At 43.6% G+C, this 18,269-nt stretch overlaps 1 protein-coding gene across 2 annotated transcripts in view; it reads right to left on the bottom strand.

Annotated features, from left to right (window-relative positions):
- Positions 1-5,720: 5,720 nt before the first annotated feature.
- The window catches only part of TNKS (tankyrase), a 150,075-nt gene continuing 137,526 nt past the window's right edge, over positions 5,721-18,269 (bottom strand). For both annotated transcript variants that reach the window (XM_053303344.1, XM_053303345.1), the window contains exon 27: positions 5,721-12,645. In XM_053303344.1, the coding sequence (XP_053159319.1) occupies positions 12,559-12,645 (87 nt within the window). In that variant the 3' untranslated portion in view covers positions 5,721-12,558. The remainder of the gene's footprint in view (positions 12,646-18,269) is intronic.

Raw genomic sequence — 18,269 nt, 5'->3', positions numbered from 1 at the left:
ACTTAAAATGTCTCTTCCAGCCATGGACAAAGTATTTCTAAACACAAATGCTTTTTCGCCTATTTAACATACAAGTGTGATGGTGATTTTAAGAGCTGTGTTGATAAGCAATATAGATATCATAGGTCATGTACTCTCCAGACTAAGATTGAACTTTACATATAGACCTTTTGCACCACAGAGTATGAACTGTATGAGGGAGGGCTAGATGTCTTTACATGCTGACTGTGAGTAATCATGCATCTCTGGGCATTGGTCATGGTGATCACAGCCAGCCTGTTTGTTCTCAGCATTTAGTACTCATTGCTATATTACCCTTCCATGCAGAGGGTTCCGTTTGGCTTCTGTTGATAAGACCATCACCCTTCATGTATTTCCCAAGCCTTTTTAAAGGCCACCTGAGTCAGTGAGTGCAAAAAGTGCTTCCTTTTATTAGTCCTTAATCTGAATTTCAAGGAACTTGAAAACTATAAAATATTTATTTCTGGGGTTTAGTTAGTATTGATTTATTCTAACCCAGGGCCGCCCAACTTTGGCCCTCCAGCAGATGTTGGCTATGATTCCCATAATCCCTGGCTATTGACCACTGTGGCTGGGGATTATGGGAGTCGTTCAAAAAATAGCTGGGGGTGGAGTGGGGGCTAGGTTGAGCAGGCCTGTTCTAACTTCATGCCTCTTTATTTAAAAAAGTATATATTGTGAATGCTGTCATTGCAAACTTTCTTACCTTCTCATGCAACAATCCAAAGAAAGTTGTGTGTGCCTACATTTGCCTGACTGCCACAGGACCAGGGAAGACTCCAGGCTGGTGCGGGGAAGTTCTGAGGCTTGTCTGTCCTTCCACACCACTGAAAAAGCAGCTCCTGCAAACCTCAGGAGGAGCCCCCATGAGAGAGGGAAGAGGGAATGTGACAGGAGGAGGCAGGCTTAACAGGTGGGCATGAGGGGAGAGGATGAGTGCAAGTTCCCTTCAGTTTACTTCAGACACCTTCAAGCTGCTGTTTGAGGTGGTGGCTTCACCCTGCCTCCTTATGGTAGGAATAGGCCTGAGCTTAAGTATTAAGCTGTGCTTAAATTGAGGCTTGTATCCTTTCTGCGGTGGAAGGAACCCTAGAAGTCTGCTCAGAAAGTTGGGCTACAAGCCACTGATTTCAAGGGGTTTTTGGCATGCCCACCTAGCGGTGAAACACCATACCCCACTCTTTAAAAAATGTGCTAGACTCTTGGCTTCTTGCACAATTCATTAAAGGCCCCCCCCCCCCAATTCACTCTGAATGTTGCTTTAACTGAAATTTTGGTTGCAACTTCATAACACTGAACTTTCCTCTTTTTAAAAAAGGCCTTGTAAAATTTCCTGTATTAAACTCTAGGCTTCTTCTCAAGCCATTGCCAAAGTTTTTCTCAGTACTGAAAGCCAATGTGAGAGGGTAGCTAAGCATGCAACATCAGGCCCAAGTTCAAATGTTGCTTCAGCCATGGACTCCTTTAGGTGACTGTAGGCTTCCTACTGTAGCCTCCAGCTGTCTGATAACATCTTGAATATAGCTTCCAAAGAAACTGTGATCATTCTCCCCTGCTACTTACATCTGAAGCAGCAAAGGGGTTGAAGTATGGTGGAGGGAGATTCCATGCCTTACCTTTGCCGCTTCAGATGTATGGGTAAGGAGGAAACTTCTGCACCTGAGCCTCCAGCTCACAGAACTACCCTTCAACACACTTGCAGCCTTCATGGTTCCAGACCAAGGCAGTAAGTGACAGGGGATTTCCACCTGTCTTTCAGAGGCTGTCCTTGGAGTACAGCCTCCCTTTGATAACATCTGAAGGAGGCTCATCTCTTATCTACATTAGCAAAATAGGAATAACTAGCCAACCCCGCACAGAACATCTGTGCGTTCTTTGGGGCCGGCGGTTACCTCTCCCCCCACTTCTGCCCCGGTCTCTGCTTCGGGGCCCAGCCACCTCTCCTCCCCCCTGCTACTTCTGCCCCTCCCACTTTCTTTCCCCCCTCCCGGGCCTTGCCTCCGAGGCCAGGCCTGCCACCTCTGGCCTCCACAGCTGGGCCATCACCAAGGCAACCAATCCTGGGTGTGCCTCAGCCAATCGGGCGTGTCCGCTGCCCAGCCAATTAGCTGGGCTCTGGGATGCACATTCCAAGGCACACCCAGGAGAATAAATATAATAGACCTGTTACAAGTGAGGGTGTAGCTATAATTGAGCAGGTGGGTTCAAAGAACACAGGCCTGCTCCTGAAGGCCCACCAGCACCACCCCTCCCTATTTTCTTCTATGTCCCTCACTCTGAGGAGCCACCAGGGAGAGGGGAGGACATGGCTCCTCTTCATTACCTATGCCCCTGGTTACAAGGCACTTGTAAAGACATGCTATCAACACTGCAATATTTTATGTAGTACTAGGCAGATAGAAGTGGTGAGATCTGGCTAAGGGGGAACATAACATTTTTGTCTGTACGCCAGACCCGTCTGTTCTGAAAAAGTGTTGAGCAAAATGACTTGGGGAAATGTCCATTGCATTCAGTGTTGATTGATCCTTTTGTACCACCATTTCATCCTGAAAGATAACCAGCCTTAAGAAAGAAAACATGATCTCCAGCTAAGACTTACCTCTTTCCAGCTCACTATAGAAGCTGTATTTATTTGAATGCCTCACAGGTTGGCTTTTTATAGTATAGCACTTTAGTCAAAAGTCTTAATACATACCCCCAGCTGTTGATGTTTGCACAGATGCTGTCCATTTTGCTCTTCCTTTCCACAGCCAAAAGGGAGATAGGATTCCTCCTTGGAGGTGGCATGGACCACTCACCTTCATGAATGACTTAATAGACTCTGCTCCCCAACAAGGCAATATTCCCAACTCCCACCTCTGTGTTTCATTTTTTAAAAAATGAATGTCTGTCATATTATACATGTGGTTTTTTTAAAGATCAGTGTGTTTAATTTATTGCCTGAGAATTATCTGAAGGAACACAAATAAATTTTCAGCAGTCTCATTTCATACTAGGCTAAAGAGGCTCTGTTGTCTGTGTATGACCTGAGGGGGGAAAGGAAGGAAGAAGCTTCCTTAGTCAATATTTATATACATTGATTTTAGAAACTTCCTACCCTCAGGGAATCTTTCCACATCAATTGCTCTGTCAAGACAACTCCCATGCTTCAGATGTGGAACAGCTGCCTGTTGCAGAGGTTTGGGGGCTATGTTTTAAGGTATGCTGAAGACACACAGGCTGTCTGCCTGACCTATTAAGTCCTTGATTTGCACTGAGCAAATCAAGAAGAGATTCCAGAATGTTCCCCTCAAGCTGTAGATTTTAGGGCAGGAGTTTCCAACCTTTTTAAAAAAATAAGTGCAACCCAACTTCCAGAGTTTCAGCTCAGGTACCCCATAGAGTACATGCACACACAGAGCTGGTTGTGAAATAGGCTACTCCAGTCACTGGCTTACATCCAGACTAAGTAATTTCTTACTAAAATTAAAGGGACAAGTTTACTTGTTCTATCTTCTATTTATATATTTATCTTAGATGTAAGAGAGGAAAAGGGAAACACTCCTTTAGAAGAGACCCCTTCCGTGGAAGATGAGCCCATATCCTCTTGTACAGAGGGTGCTCCTTGGAGTGGGTGATCCGATCATTAGAGGTATAGAGATAGATTTGTGACCCGCATGTTGACCGCACAGTGGCTTGCCTGCCTGGTACAAAGGTTGTGGACATCACGCAGCATCTAGATAGGCTGTTAGGTGGTGCTGGGGAGGAGACAGCTGTCGTGATGCACGTCGGCACCAACGATGTGGGGAAAATGTAGTCAGGAGGCCCTGGAAGCCACATTTAGGCTGATAGGTAGCATTTTGAAGCCCAGGACGCCCAAGGTAGCATTCTCAGAAATGGTACCTGTCCCATGCACAGGTACAGTGAGACAGGCAGAGCTGAAGGGTTTCAATGCATGGATGAGACGTTGGTGCGGGGAGGAGGGGTTTAGATTTGTTAGGCACTGGGGATATTTGGGGGCAAGCAAGGCCCGTACAAACGGGATGGGCTGCACTTGAACCAAGATGGAAAAAGACTGCTGGCGCTTAAAATTAAAAGCTTTTGAAAGGACGCCTGGGGCACAGCCGACGGGAGCTAGGCAGTATCCGGTTCGGCAAACACTATCCTTTAAAGTGCAGGTGTGCAAAAGATTCAGATAAAACAGAAGGGGACAGAGCAGAACCGCATAAAGTGCAGACAGGAGCCTGTGCCAGCTGGTCAAAGAGTCAAAAGAAAGAGAAAGCCACACTTTCTTCCTCATCTGTGGATTGCTGGCTTGTCTGCTGCAGAAAGTGGGGGTGGGGAGAGAGAAGTCACCCTTCTCTGTTCCTAAGAACATAAGAACAGCCCTGCTGCATCAGGCCCAAGGCCCATCTAGTCCAGCATCCTGTTTCACACAGTGGCCCACCAGATGCTGCTGGAAGCCACGGGCAGGAGTTGAGGGCATGCCCTCTCTCCTGCTGTTACTCCCCTGCAACTCCCATCATTCCTGACTATTGGCCACTGGCTGGGAATGAAAACCATGGAAACCATGCACTGATTTGAGTTGTGGGAAGTACTTTAGAAGATGGATGGCCAACGCATGAACTTTAAGGCTCCTATACCTTTAATATTATAAATGAAGTTTGCAGTAGGTGCAACCTGGTCATGTTAGAATTCCCTCACTACTATTAAGGATGCAGGAGTTGAAAGACTCTTACTTTAGAAGTTTATGCAGCCAGACTCAGTTGGTTATCAGCTGAGGCACCTATACATGTTAGTCAGAATCAAAGGCTGGATTCCTCCCACTTGCCACTCAAGTACATCTTTGTCTACCTATCACAAGAAATGAGGAAAGGTTCAACCCCCCTCATATTCAACTTCAAAGTGCAGTACTGAACCAGATACCACCCCCACTATAGATACACAACAGTGTAAACAGGTATAGTCTAGTGATTTAGGGTTTGGTTTGGTGGTGCAAATCAAGTCCCCAGTTTGAATCTCACTGACCTGCCTTTACAGAGCTGTTAGGAGGCTGCACAGTGGCACCAAAGACCACCGAGGCACTTCATGACAGATGAAATTTGAACAGGAGCTTGCTGGTTTATAGCTCATTAGCCACTTTGCTACACCAGCTCTCACAAAAAGAAGTCAGAGGTTCTCCTAGATGTCTGGGAATAATCCATTTTTTATCTAGCTCAGTTTGGCAGCAGTCCAGGGCCATGTGTGCTCCATTCTAAAGTAAAGACTTCTTTATAAACAATGTTATTTAATTAACATTCTACATCAAAGTAATCAAAATTATGCAAATCAAGCAAATTTATTCTGGTTCTGCTCGTCATGGGGCAGGCAAGGAGCCAAGCAAAACACACTACCTTGTTCCTCCTCTCACCCTAAAATGTTTCTAATTCAATCACCTCTGTAGCTTCAGAGATTTCAGCAGCCATTGCCACACTCCCCTTAGGAGGATCTTTTCAGGAATAAAGTGTAGACTTTTTTTTAAAAAAAAGATATTTTAAGGAAGCAGAATTGCATTGTTTAAGTTAATAACATCTTGCATTTTTCCTGTGTTTCTGTGGAAATAGCAGCAGTATACACATAGCACTCGCAAGAACCAGTCTTTGGCTAAACAAAAGGAATAAACAGTTACAGGAAGTTAGTGATACTGCTTCTGACAACACAATGAGAAACCGCAGAGTGCATTTTTTTTTTAAAAAAAGTGTTTATTTAATCTTAATCTGTCACAAGTACTATAGTTCAGACATTAAGTCAAAAGCACGAGAAGATCTAAATCTGTTGTTACATTGGCTTTATGCAAAATTCCATCATCGGTTAAGTTAAGAGAGATCTAATATCCTCTTTTAGCAAGAGGAAGGAAACAAAACATCCCAGCTCCAGGTCACAGACAATGGAAGGCCATATTGGGACTTTGTACGCTCTTCTATGGCCAACAGATATCAAGAACACAAGGCTAGCTATGCAAGCAAGTAATACAAAAATGTGTTTTTTTAAAAATGCAAAGCTAGTGCCTATGGAAATAACTAGGTGTCAAAATTGTTAGGAGATTGTATACATCAGTTGATGGCTACTGCAAATAAAGTTGCTGGTTCTAGAATTTTTGAAGCTTTGCAGATTTTAAAAGCAGTTGTTGAGACTGCATTGTTACAGACAGCCTTCTAAGTCCTTTACCAGTAATGGAATGGAAACAGTACACAAAAATTCACCCTGTGATCAGCAAGCTACAGACACAGTCAAATGAGCATCCACTGATATAAACACATTTTAAATTTAGATGCATGGTTCATCTACTACCTTCAGCACCCAGAGCCACAGAGCACAAGGAGAATACACTAAATTTTGTCTCGTTTAATCAGTGATTACAGCCATATTATCCCCACCCAATAAAACATGAAGGAAATTGACAGTGTGCTCCAAAAACTCTTTAGCAGGCACAATTGCAACTTGGGTGTATATTCCATTCTTTAAAAGAAGTCTGCATCCAAGTAATCCAAATTCTGCTGTAAGATGCAATAGATTATGCAAACTGAACCTATATACACGTTCCTATTTTGCATAATTAATGGTAACTAATTTGTATAATTCTACAATATTATTTTTCATAATTTATTTAGTTTGGCTATGAAAGGCCCTGATCCCTACCACTGGAAAGTTTATTCAACCAGTACTCTGGCTTCTGAGATTTCAGCAGGTGTTGCCCACACACTTTTGAGTACATCTCAGCAATCATGCAGCCTAGAAACTGCTTGAAATGAAATCAGATTCTGTCACCTGAACTCTACACCCACTACAATTCTGCATTTGCTTGGTGCTGCTGAAAAACTGCATAACATACACATCCCTGCTTCTTTCTACTGGCTGGAATCCTGGGGGACCATACTGACAAACACAAGGAAACCATCTTGAAGGCAATCCCTTTAAGCAAGCAGAAAGCTTGTATTATTGACCATGGGGGCTGCAGCAATAACTGCAAACCAAGCTCCTGTTGCATGCAAGGTTCTCTTACACCTGTTTAGACTGGTAAGACTCAAACAGGGTGTGAGGGTTGGTCATATTTTTGCTGATGGAGAAAACACTCCAAAAGATATTGATTATAGTGGGCACTGGGAAACATGATAACCAATATTCATAGGGGTGTTTTGACATCTAACATTAACCTTAAGAGACTGGTACCTGCAAGCTAACAGCCTCGCTTGTGGTAGTAGCAGCAGGTTGGCCCTGTTCATTTACAGCGGCCCCGCACAAGTTCCTAGGCAGCAGGCAGGCAGATGTTGCCAGCAATACTCCTAAAAGCTTCATTTGTGGTCACGGTAATTGCATGAATTGCAGCAGTCACAAAGATAGACCCCATGTTAGCCAGCACAGGGCTTGCATGTGAGTGGAGGCAGGCAGTGGTCTTTCACACATGTCTAGTTTGTCATAAATGCAAGTTAACCCTTTGAGTTCAAAAAGGTACAAAACCTGATTCATTTCATGCTTTGTTTGCAAGATATGCCCAAATGCCACCACCCAAGCTGAATTTTGCACATGGTGTTTGTAGTTTTTTCCACGAGTCACACCAATTTGTGTTTAGTTTTGAAGATGGCGCTCTATTTTTTTTTTTTAAAAACTTTGAAGTAATAATTGAATGCATGATTAAAGTGATGAGTGCTATGCATATTGCTAAATTAAACAGCTTAACAGCACTAGAAACAGCAATGTAAGTTTCCATAGTGACAGACCTAAATTCAGTATCTTGGCAAACATATGGACCCGAGAAATTTTGATGCCCAAGGAAGAAAATCTAAGGTGTACTCCTCCTTCCCCATGGTGGTAAAAATACTCAAGCAACTGGCTGTCCTTTAAGCAGTACCCCAAAGCCCATTCAGCCTAAGGAGTCACAGTGGCTAGCAGCCTCTCCTGCCTGAGACAGATGTGATGCAGAGGACCTGTGATAGGGTCTTCCAGTTTTTCACTTTCAAGCAAGAGAAACCCCTTCCGTTTGTAGAGCCCTTTATACTGTGCCATCTCCCTGCTCTAAATTGCTCCCTGAAGCTGTTATTGTGAAAAAAACAATGGGAACCTGAGTTTTTTCTGCTGAAGGCCTAACAGCAGCGGGGGGGGGGGGGCAGGATTTAAAGTAAGGCAACAGTGTAAGGGGAAGGCGGAACAACCCCCCCTCCCCAGGGCCACTGCTCCTAATAAAAATACGAGTGCTCTGCTGCTGCTTTAAAGTGAGAACATCCACATCAGACTCTGGCCAGGATGCTCTGGCTCTTTCTTAACTCTGAAAGCAAGAACTTTCTACCTTTGGACACAAAATCCCATTCTCTCATTTCTGTTGCTCCCAAAATGTTTGAAGCATTATTCTATTTGTCATGAGGCAATCCATGGTGCTTTCTTGGTTGTTTAGAGATAACGGAATTGGGTGGTACTAAAAGTATACCCACTTTTATGCTAGTATACATTTTATACTGTCCTGGCTCTCCAAAGAGTCCCCGAGGATCACAGTTGGGGCAAGAGTGTAGAGAATTCCTTACCCCAAATTGAAAGTTCTCAGGGGTCTCTGGGGAGGAGGTCTGTAAAATACTGTAAATCTGTAGTGTGGTGCTATATTCAGAGAATAGATAGAAGCCTGTGATGGAACTGAGATTTTTTTAAAGGTCAGAAAAAGAGCGGGGGGGGGGATACTTAAAAGACCATTTTATTCTCCCCACAAGCGTCTAATTCTATTTCATTAGACAAACACGAAAATAATCTTCATCAATTCCCTTATTTAGAGTTCAGTGGAACACTGTTGTGTGGTGAAAATGTATTTGCATAAAAATGAATGGTTCTCCTCGACTCAGTATTCAAGGTGATATACAGAAAACAAAACAAAGTGTTTTAAAAAAACACAAACCAATCCCAGCATTGGCAAACAAATTAGCATGGCTGGAGCAGCAGCAATGTACCACTGGGGTAGCTAGGCGCTTAGCTGTCCCCTGCCCTTCCCCACTTTGGCATCCAGAACCAAACAGAGGTGCTGACACATTGGCAGCCCTCATCCTCACTATTAGTGGTATGGGTCTATTAGAGGTGTGGGGTCTAGCTGCATGGCCCTTTAGGTTTGTAGGCGTATGTCTACAAATGTAAATGGCAATCCAACAAGCCTGGGTTTGCAAATATGTGCATCATTCCAAGGGCACTTGGCAGTGGGCTATGAATCCCCTGCCAAAATGGATGCTTGGAAGTAAACCATGGTTTGCTGCTGCATCGTGTATGCCACAGTCCCAACTAGCCAATGCCCCTCTGTTCCCAATAGTAGTTTTTCAAAAGTGAAAAGCATCGAACCAAGCCCACTCAGCTAATGCAATACTCACAGCAATGCTGTTTTCATGCAATGGCACACTAAGCACCTGCTCATTGAGTTTGGGGGAGAAATCTCAACTCTGCATGAGCTTTGGGCTCTCACCTGCCACTACCTATCACTCCTACTGTGGGGTAAAAGTAATGAATCAACTAGGCTATACCATATTTATTGGAATTGGCATATCTCTGAGGATCCAATGCCCCCCCCCCCCAAAGTGGACTTTTTATCAGGTGGCCAAAGAGATACTATATTTAAATGCAGTACCTTATTTACACATCACCTTACTTTGGCCTCACAGTTACAGGGAGGGATGTGCACACACCCAAAGTTCCTACTAGGTTCTCCCCCCGCAGATCATAACTTCTACTGAACTAACTAGCGTGGGCCTTTTCCTCAAGTAAATGTGTTCAGGAACCAGTTGCAGGAGTCATTTTCAATAATATCAACTCTTCCGTCAGAGAAAGGTGGCTGCTGTGTTACTCTGAAGGACAGTGAACACTAGATTTCCATTTTATTCTCCTAAGACCACCCATGTTAGGCATTTGGGCTCTCTGGGATTGAGCAGACAAACATTAATGCATATTTTCACGGGTCTGACCAGGAAAGAATTAACAGAATCACATTACTACAAGACAAAAGCCACTGCAAATGGGAATTCCTCGCACAGCACCTTTTACTCTGCACAAAACATCAGTTACAAACACTGGCAGTTTCAAAGATCAGGGCCACAGATTGAGATTCTGGGAGTTTAGGACTCAAGATGAAATCTAAAACATCCATTAGTTCAACTAGCACATTGGAGGAAAGAGACAACAGAATTAAGTGTTTGCTCCCTTTATAGAAGGAAACACTGAATTTCCACATCCATGTTAACTGTCTGACTTGACTATGAGGAACAGCTGGGTTCCAATTAACATCTACATGAAGCTGGCAGGAACATCGAGTTTCACACCTATTTGCAATTCTATTGCAGTTGGCACATCCCCCCCAGCTGTGCTTAAAAACAGAAATCTCTTATGTGAATTCTCATCTGAATTCTAACGGAAAGCCCCTTTCCAACATACATTTAAAAAGAAAAATGATGTCCACTTTGGTCTCCAAAGCCCTTTATGGTAAGCTAACCAAACCCAACCAGACTAAGTGACCATGAGCAACAAAAGGAAAGATTCAGTTGTCAGAACTTACTTCATCTGAGCTCTCTAAGCAGATGAGAAACTATTTAGCCAGCTTGAATCAAACACTGATCTTGACAAATGTCAAAATCTACATGATTATTCTTGGCAGAAAACATTTTTTCGAGAAAGTTCTTGGGTTTTGTTTTTGTGCTTGCTGTGTTAGCAGGTAAGATTGGTTTTCTCTCCCCATTTCCAAGCAGATGCCAGTATATTTTGTAAAACAAATGCAACAACAGTCTGGTATTTTTACTCTCAAGGAATAAAAAACATTAATGGAAGAACCGTAATTTGCACAATCCAACCCTCTTTGGCTGTTGACCGTCTCAGACTAAAGATTTCGCAAGATTATATTTCTATCTTAAAGACTGCAATCTCTCTTCATTACACATCCTATTTATAAATCTCTATTACTACTTGACTTTCAGCTTTTTCTGTTCTTCCCCTAAAGCTATTGCATTGTAAAAAAGGTTTTTGCTGCATCTCCTGGGGAAAAATAGTTTTTATTGTTAAACTTCCAATATTAGTAGGTGATTTTATAGAAGAGGCTTCTTTACATACAAACAAAATTGAGGTGGGGGAAGAGAAATTAATGAAGAAGTGACTAGCAGCCTTCTAAGATAAGATAAATACAAATATACTCCTCGCCTCGTTCAATATGCATTTAAAAAACCGCTTTGCATTGGAGAAAATATATTTGCATGCCAGCGCAGCAGACTCTTGCTGATATACCATGTGACAGAATGCATATGCAATATAATATCATAATAATAATAATAATTCCTGTTGAAGTGGAAGGGCCTAATGTAAACTTACTGGGCAACTTTCATGTCCTAACACCTCCTCTGCGAGAAATATTTTCTTCCTGGAATTGTACCCTTCAGAGACATTAGGAGAGGACACCCCTGTGGTCCATCACACTGGGGGGAAGTAAACAAGCAAACAGGAGACATCACGCTCAAACAACCATAGGTGGGTGTGTTTCTCATTCACTTGCGGATTTCTCCCTGTGATGATGAAGTGGAGGAAGGGCCAAGGGGAACCACAGACGAAGCAGGTGAGGGAGTGTTAGTTCAGAGAGAGAATTATGTCCAAATCTTCCTCTGGGAGATTTACCTATTTGTGGCCATCCTAATCAAGTATCTTTTGTATTTTACCTGACACTGCCAAAATATTTATACTGTGTGCCCTACTGAAGCAGTCTCACTAAACCCTCTTGTTAGTAATGAGCTATTGATAGCTTAGCCAGGAGAAAGCAGAGGTATGTTTCAAGCATAAAGGCAGCTTTTTATGCAGCTGCTACATGAATACTACTTCAAACATCTCTTAAAAAAGAGGAACTAAGCAGGGGCAAGGAATGAGTTTGTAAACTAAAAATATGGAGAGAGAAACGAGTTCATAAAAAGTGCAAAAAGAATCCCAGAACAAAGAACTAGATCTCAAATGCCTTCCTGGATAAGTCATTCCTATTGCATTGTTAACTGATTTTAGTCAACCTTGTGCAAAAAATATCTTCAAGAAGGGCCTGGCTCATTTTTGTAGTACAAAACAAAAAGTCAAATAAATAGCCAAGTAAGGACTTTGAATGTTGAGAAGGCAGCATGGGTTCAATGCAAGCTATGCACATCACGTAGGTCAGAGCAGTGGCATCAGGATTGCGCGTTTTATTTTATTTTTTTTTAAATGGTCATGGCATATCCCTGCTTCTTAAATAATGTTCCCAAACATCCAGATTGAAGCAATGATGTTTTTACACACATGGCAACTGCAGGGAAAATGAGCCTGAGATATGTTGTTAAAAGGCAAACCTTTGTAAACATTTCCTCAAAAGGAATAGTAGCAATTGAGTACGAATCAGTTACTCATATTCATTTATAGAGCAATGCTTTATAAAACACATACAGCTTAGTTCCAGGGGGACAAGGATTTTATACAATGTTGATGTTCCGAAAGTAACGTCATCCATCCAGTCCATAAGTTATTTAAGTCATGTAATTTGCTTCTCCAAATCAGCATTTACTAGGTCTTCTGCTCTGCGGCTGTTGCTGTCTGCGAGGGCGTATCTGGCTTCACAATTTGGTATGCGATCAGATACTCAGGGTAAGCCTAAGAATAAGCACATATATCCACATTAAGAATAATTATTCTGCTATGTCAAGATGCCACATTGAAGCACTTCAAAAGAGCAGAAAGAAACTGCTCCCCATCCTCCATTCCCTGTCTCCACCATGATGCCACAGGTCCTTCTGTCCTTTTTCTAGGAGTCTGCTCTATTCAAGTGGTATCCACCATCCCCCCTAATACTGTAACCTATCACTGAAATGGGCTCCTGTCCACATCTCTCTCACACACATGTGCACTTCTGCTGCTTTGGTTGTCATCCTTTTCCCTATAGTGAGTGGTGTAGGGGAAAGGACAGGAGGAGTATGCAACCCCAAGGCCAGCTCCATCTCTTTCCTCAGAGGGAAAGTGCCATCTGTATAGGGCTATGTAAACAGTGCTATATTAAGAACTGAATGCCAAAAGGACATAAGGTGGGTTTTTAGATGCTAGTTTTCTAGAGACCGTCCACCATATTGGCAACTATTCGGTAGCTGACCTACCAAACAGCTTGGAGTCTTTCAGGGTCAGTAGAAGAGCCACATGAGTTTGCCCTGTGCAAGATGTATGCTGTGAGTTATTTATTTATTTATTCATTCAATTTGTATACCACCCTTCCAAAATGGCTCAGGGCGGTTTACAATTAAAACAAAACCATTAAAATCAGTTAACAGTTAAAACAGAAATTATAAAACAGGGTTAAACAACAATTAACACTTAAAACATCATAAAACTGCAATTAAACCATCAGAAGAATTTAAAAATCCTGAAAATCTGGTTACAAGATTAAAACTAATTACAACTATTTAAAAACCCTGGAAGGCCAGGCCAAACAGATAGGTTTTAAGGGCTTTCCTGAAAGCCAATAAAGAATTCAAATTGCAGATTTCTGCAGGGAGTGCATTCCACAGTCCAGGAGTGGCTACAGAGAAGGCCCGCCTCTGAGTCGCCACTAGACACACCGGTAGTAGTTGGAGACAGACCTCTTCAGATGAACTTAATGTGTGGTGGGGATCACGCAGAAAAAGGCACTGTCTGAGGTAACCTGGATCTAAGCTGTTCAGGGCTTTAAAAGGTAATAACCAGCACTTTGTTTTGCCCAGAAATATATTGGCAGCCAGTGTAGCTGTTTCAAAACAGGCATAATATCGTCTTTCCAGGTTGCCCCAGAAACCAATCTGGCTGCCGCATTTTGAACTAACTGACGTTTCCAAACTATATACAAAGGCAGCCCCAAGTAGAGCGCATTGCAGTGGTCAAGCCTGGAGGTTACCAGCTGATGCACGACTGTTTTGAGGTCGTCGTCCTCAAGGAATGGACGCAGCTGTCAAATCAGCCGAAGCTGATAGAAAGGATTCCTGGCCATAGCCTCCACCTGAGATAACAGGGTGAGGCCTGGGTCCAGGAGTACTCCCAAGCTGTGCCCCTGATCCTTCAGGGGGAGTGTAACCCCATCCAGCACAGGGAGATCTAACTCATCCCTCAGATTTTGAGCCCTTACAATGAGCACCTCTGTCTTGCTTGGATTCAGTCCCAATTTGTTATCCCTCATCCAGCCCATTACGTCTGTAGGAAGGCATTTAGGGAATGAATACCATTTCCTGATGATGCAGATGAAAAGGAGAAGTAGATTTGGGTGTCATCAGCATACTGATATCACCCAGCACTAAACCTCCTGATGACCTCACCCAGTGGTTTCATGTAGATATTAAAAAGCATTGGTGACAGAATGGAGCCCTGAGGGACTCCATATAACAGCTTCTGTTTTGAGGAGCAACTGTTACCAAGCTCCACCATGTGGAATCTACCTGAGAGATCAGAGTGGAACCACTGCAAAGCAGTGTCTCCATCCACAACTTTCCCAGGTGAACCAGAAGGATACCATGGTCGATGGTATTGAACACCACCGAGAGATCCAAAAGAACTAACAGAGTCACACTTCCTCCGTCAATTCTCCAGTAGAGGTCATCCATCAGGCCGACCAAGGCTGACTCAATGCCATAGCCAGCTCTAAAGCCAGTTTGAAATGGGTCTAGATAATCAGTTTCTTTCAAAACTGCCTGGAGCTGGTTGGCCACCACCCTCTCAATCACCTTGCCCAACCAAGGGAGATTGGCCAATCTCTTATCCATTGCTAAGGGATCCAGTGAAGGCTTCTTAAGGAGACGTCTAACCATTGCTTCCTTCAAACAGGGGGGCACCCTACCCTCCCTCAGCGATGCATTTATGTTATTAACTAGGCCACCTCTAACAATCTCCCTGCTAGATAGAAGCAGCCAGGTCGGGCAAGGATCCGGAGAACAAGTGGTAGGCCGCACCGCCCCAAGCAGCTTGTCTACATCCTTAGGAGTCAGACTGAAACTTATCCAACCTAACACTGCAAGAGGGATTGCTGGACACCTCCTTCATAGACCCTACAGAAATAGTGGAGTCCAAGTCGGCCTGAATACTGGAGATTTTATCTGCAAAGAACCACATTATCTGCACCACATCTGCATTCCACCCTTCCCCAAGGAGCTCAGTGGCATACATGGAAGTTACTCAATGTTACCCTTGGCAATAGCCCTGTGAAGGAGGTCAGACTAAGACTGGACTAAGGTCACATGCTGTGCTTCGGGGCTGAGTGGGGATTTGAATGCAAGTCTTGCTGGCCCATGTCAGATACTGGCATCCATTCCTTTGCATTGAGAAGGGGAGAAGCTCTCATGATCTGCAGTGGCTGGGGGTGCAATGGCCTTTGGCTGGGGATTATGGGAGTTGCAGTCAACAACATCTGGGGATCCAAGTTACAGGGAATACTGTTGGGGAAGCACACAGATCACGTTCACTAGAGGGGGAAGGGGACTTGCCATGCCGTGTAGCAAGCGGATTAGGAAACTCCCAGGTGGCAGACTAGCAGATTTCCTGCTAAATGTAAAAAGAGGCACTGTTTAAAAAGGTGAATCTCTTACATTTAGTGAGGGAGAGCAAGTGCCTCTCTTCATCAGAGCACTCAGGGACGGGCCTTCTCCGCTGCTGCCCCAAGGCTTTGGAATGCGCTCCCTAGTGAAATAAGAGCCTCTCCATCTCTGACAGCTTTAAAAAAGTCTTTAAAGACGCAAATGTTCACCCAGGCTTTTAATAAATATTGTTTTAATGCTGTTTTAAAATATTGTTTTAAAATTAAATTGTTGTGATGTTTTAAACTTTTTGTTTTAACTAATGTTTTAACTTTCTGTTTTTATTTTGTTGTAAAACACCCAGAGATGTAAGTTTTGGGTGGTACAGAAGTGTGTTTAAACAAACAAACAATCTTTTCCAGTGGCTGGTACTGGTATCTCCCTTGTATTTCTTTTTTAGATTATGAGTGCTTTTGGGAAAGCACTCATTTTAAAAATAACTTCATATTTCTTTTGCTCTATATCAACTGCTTTGAGAAATGCTTCTGTTGAAGAGTGATATATAATTATGCTAATATTGTTATAAGTTGTACTCGAAGTGCTCACAGGGCAAGTGGAAGACGTTACACTTGTACAAGGGACAGGGGCAATTTTTTGTCTATCTTCCCTTCCTTCTGCAGACCCATGTGTCCCCTGACAATCTGTTCTTGAGGTTGGGAGACCTTCTGGAGCAGAACAGCATAAGGCACAAAGGGCTGGAGGGGAAGGGGGTGATTGGCAAAAGGAGGGAAGTTGTTCCTCCTCCGGTTTGTGCGAGCAGAACAACTGCTCATGCAAACAAGTGCCTAGGATGCAGCCTACTAATAACAAAGCACCGTCCCCACCTGCTCACAGAAGCTGCAGAGGTTACCATTCCCCTGACTGAACACACAGAAATTCCCCAGTGGATATCTTTCCCATAGCCTGCATGCTGCTATTACACCCTCCTGAAGCCATTTTCTTTTAGCTCTTTTTAGCCTGGGCTATCCCGTTTACAGGAGAGAAAGGGAACATCCATTCATTTCCATGCAAGGATAGTCAAGAACCTAAGTGTCCTTCTAGAATCTAATTTGTGACTATCTTTTACCCTCAGATGAACCAGACTAGGGCAAAGAGGTAAAAGGACCAACTCCTGTGGATCTATGAAAAATGGAATTAATTTTGAGAAGGAAATATGGGTCCATTCTTAACACAAACCTATCTTTATGACAAAGGTCTTTTGGGGCTAAGAGTGTTCTCAACTCGGACTCTTCATGTGCAAGTCAGGGCCACAAGGAAGGCTAAGAATATTTATTTAACACATGTCTATACGACACTTAATCCAAAGATACCAGGATGATGTACAAAATAAGCAAGACTAAAATAAAGATACAAGTCAGTAATAAAAACACTGTACAAGTGAAAACCAGTGTGGTGTCATGATTAGAGATTTGGACTAGGACTGGGGAGACCAGAGTTCAAATCTTCATTCTGCCATACAACTCCCTGGGTGACTCTGAGCCAGTCACTTCTCTCTCAGCCTAACCTACCCCACAGGGTTGTTGTGAGGATAAACATAACCAGGTGCACCACTCTGGATTCCTTAGGAAAAGAAGAGCGGGATATAAGTGTAAAAACAACAACAACAAAACCCCACACTAAAAACACAACCAGCAGTAATTAACATATCAAGAAAAGCCGTGGCATCTAGAAGTAGAATAATTCACAGCAGCTAAAAAAACAGGTTGCTTACCTGTAACTGATGATCTGGTAGAGATCCGTCGATATCCATAAGAATGGGTTCTGCGCCTGCGCAGGAGTCACGCGGTAGCCATGCCTGAGCTTGTCGAAGCGCCGAAGCCACGCCCCCACGCTGAGCGTTCTATATAAGGCGTGTCTTTGGCGCGAAGTCCCTCAGTTCTTGGACGACCGCCGTGGAGGACGACCATCCAGAAGACGAAGGTGAGTTCATCCAAGGTAAGTGCTCAATAAAGGACGTTGCAAAGGGCTGCACACTGCAATGCACATAAAGGTAGTCCTACTGCAGAGGGGAGGTCGGGAGGGTCTTATGGATATCGACGGATCTCTACCAGATCATCAGTTACAGGTAAGCAACCTGTTTATCTGGATCGAGATCCGTCGATACCCATAAGAATGGGTGTCTAGCGAGCTCCAAAAAAGGAGGAGGGGAGCAGTAGGAATTAAGGCAGCACCCTTTTCAAGATGCTTCTCCCGAATGAAGCCTCTGCAGCAGAACGTACATCTATGGCATAGTGTTTGATAAACGGGGACTCAGAGGACCATGTAGCTGCTTTGCAGATGTCCGTGAAAGAAACCCCTGCTAGGTGTGCAGCCGAGGAAGCGTGGGCTCTAATGGAGTGGGCCCGTATAGCTTCTGGAGGTGCTTTGTTTTGTAGTTTGTATGTGAACAATATCACCTGCACCAACCATCTCGACAGTCGTTGTCTGGAGACTGGGGAACCTTTGGAAGAGCCTTGGTAAGACACGAAGAGACGTTTGGAGGCTCTAAAGGCTTGTGTTCTGGACATATAGAACAGCAGAGCACGGCGTACATCCATAGTGTGCAAGGATCTCTCCAAGGAAGTGGAAGGAAGTCTGAAAAACGTAGGCAGGATTATATCCTGATTGAGGTGGAAGGAAGACACTACTTTAGGTAAAAAAGAAGGATCCAGACGCATTCGGACTTTGTCTGGATAAAAGATAGTATAAGGG

The sequence above is a fragment of the Hemicordylus capensis genome, chromosome 2 (assembly GCF_027244095.1).
Source record: "Hemicordylus capensis ecotype Gifberg chromosome 2, rHemCap1.1.pri, whole genome shotgun sequence".
Taxonomy (NCBI): Eukaryota; Metazoa; Chordata; class Lepidosauria; order Squamata; family Cordylidae; genus Hemicordylus; species Hemicordylus capensis.
Note: the sequence above shows the minus strand (reverse complement) of the source record. Positions and strands in the feature narration are given on the sequence as shown.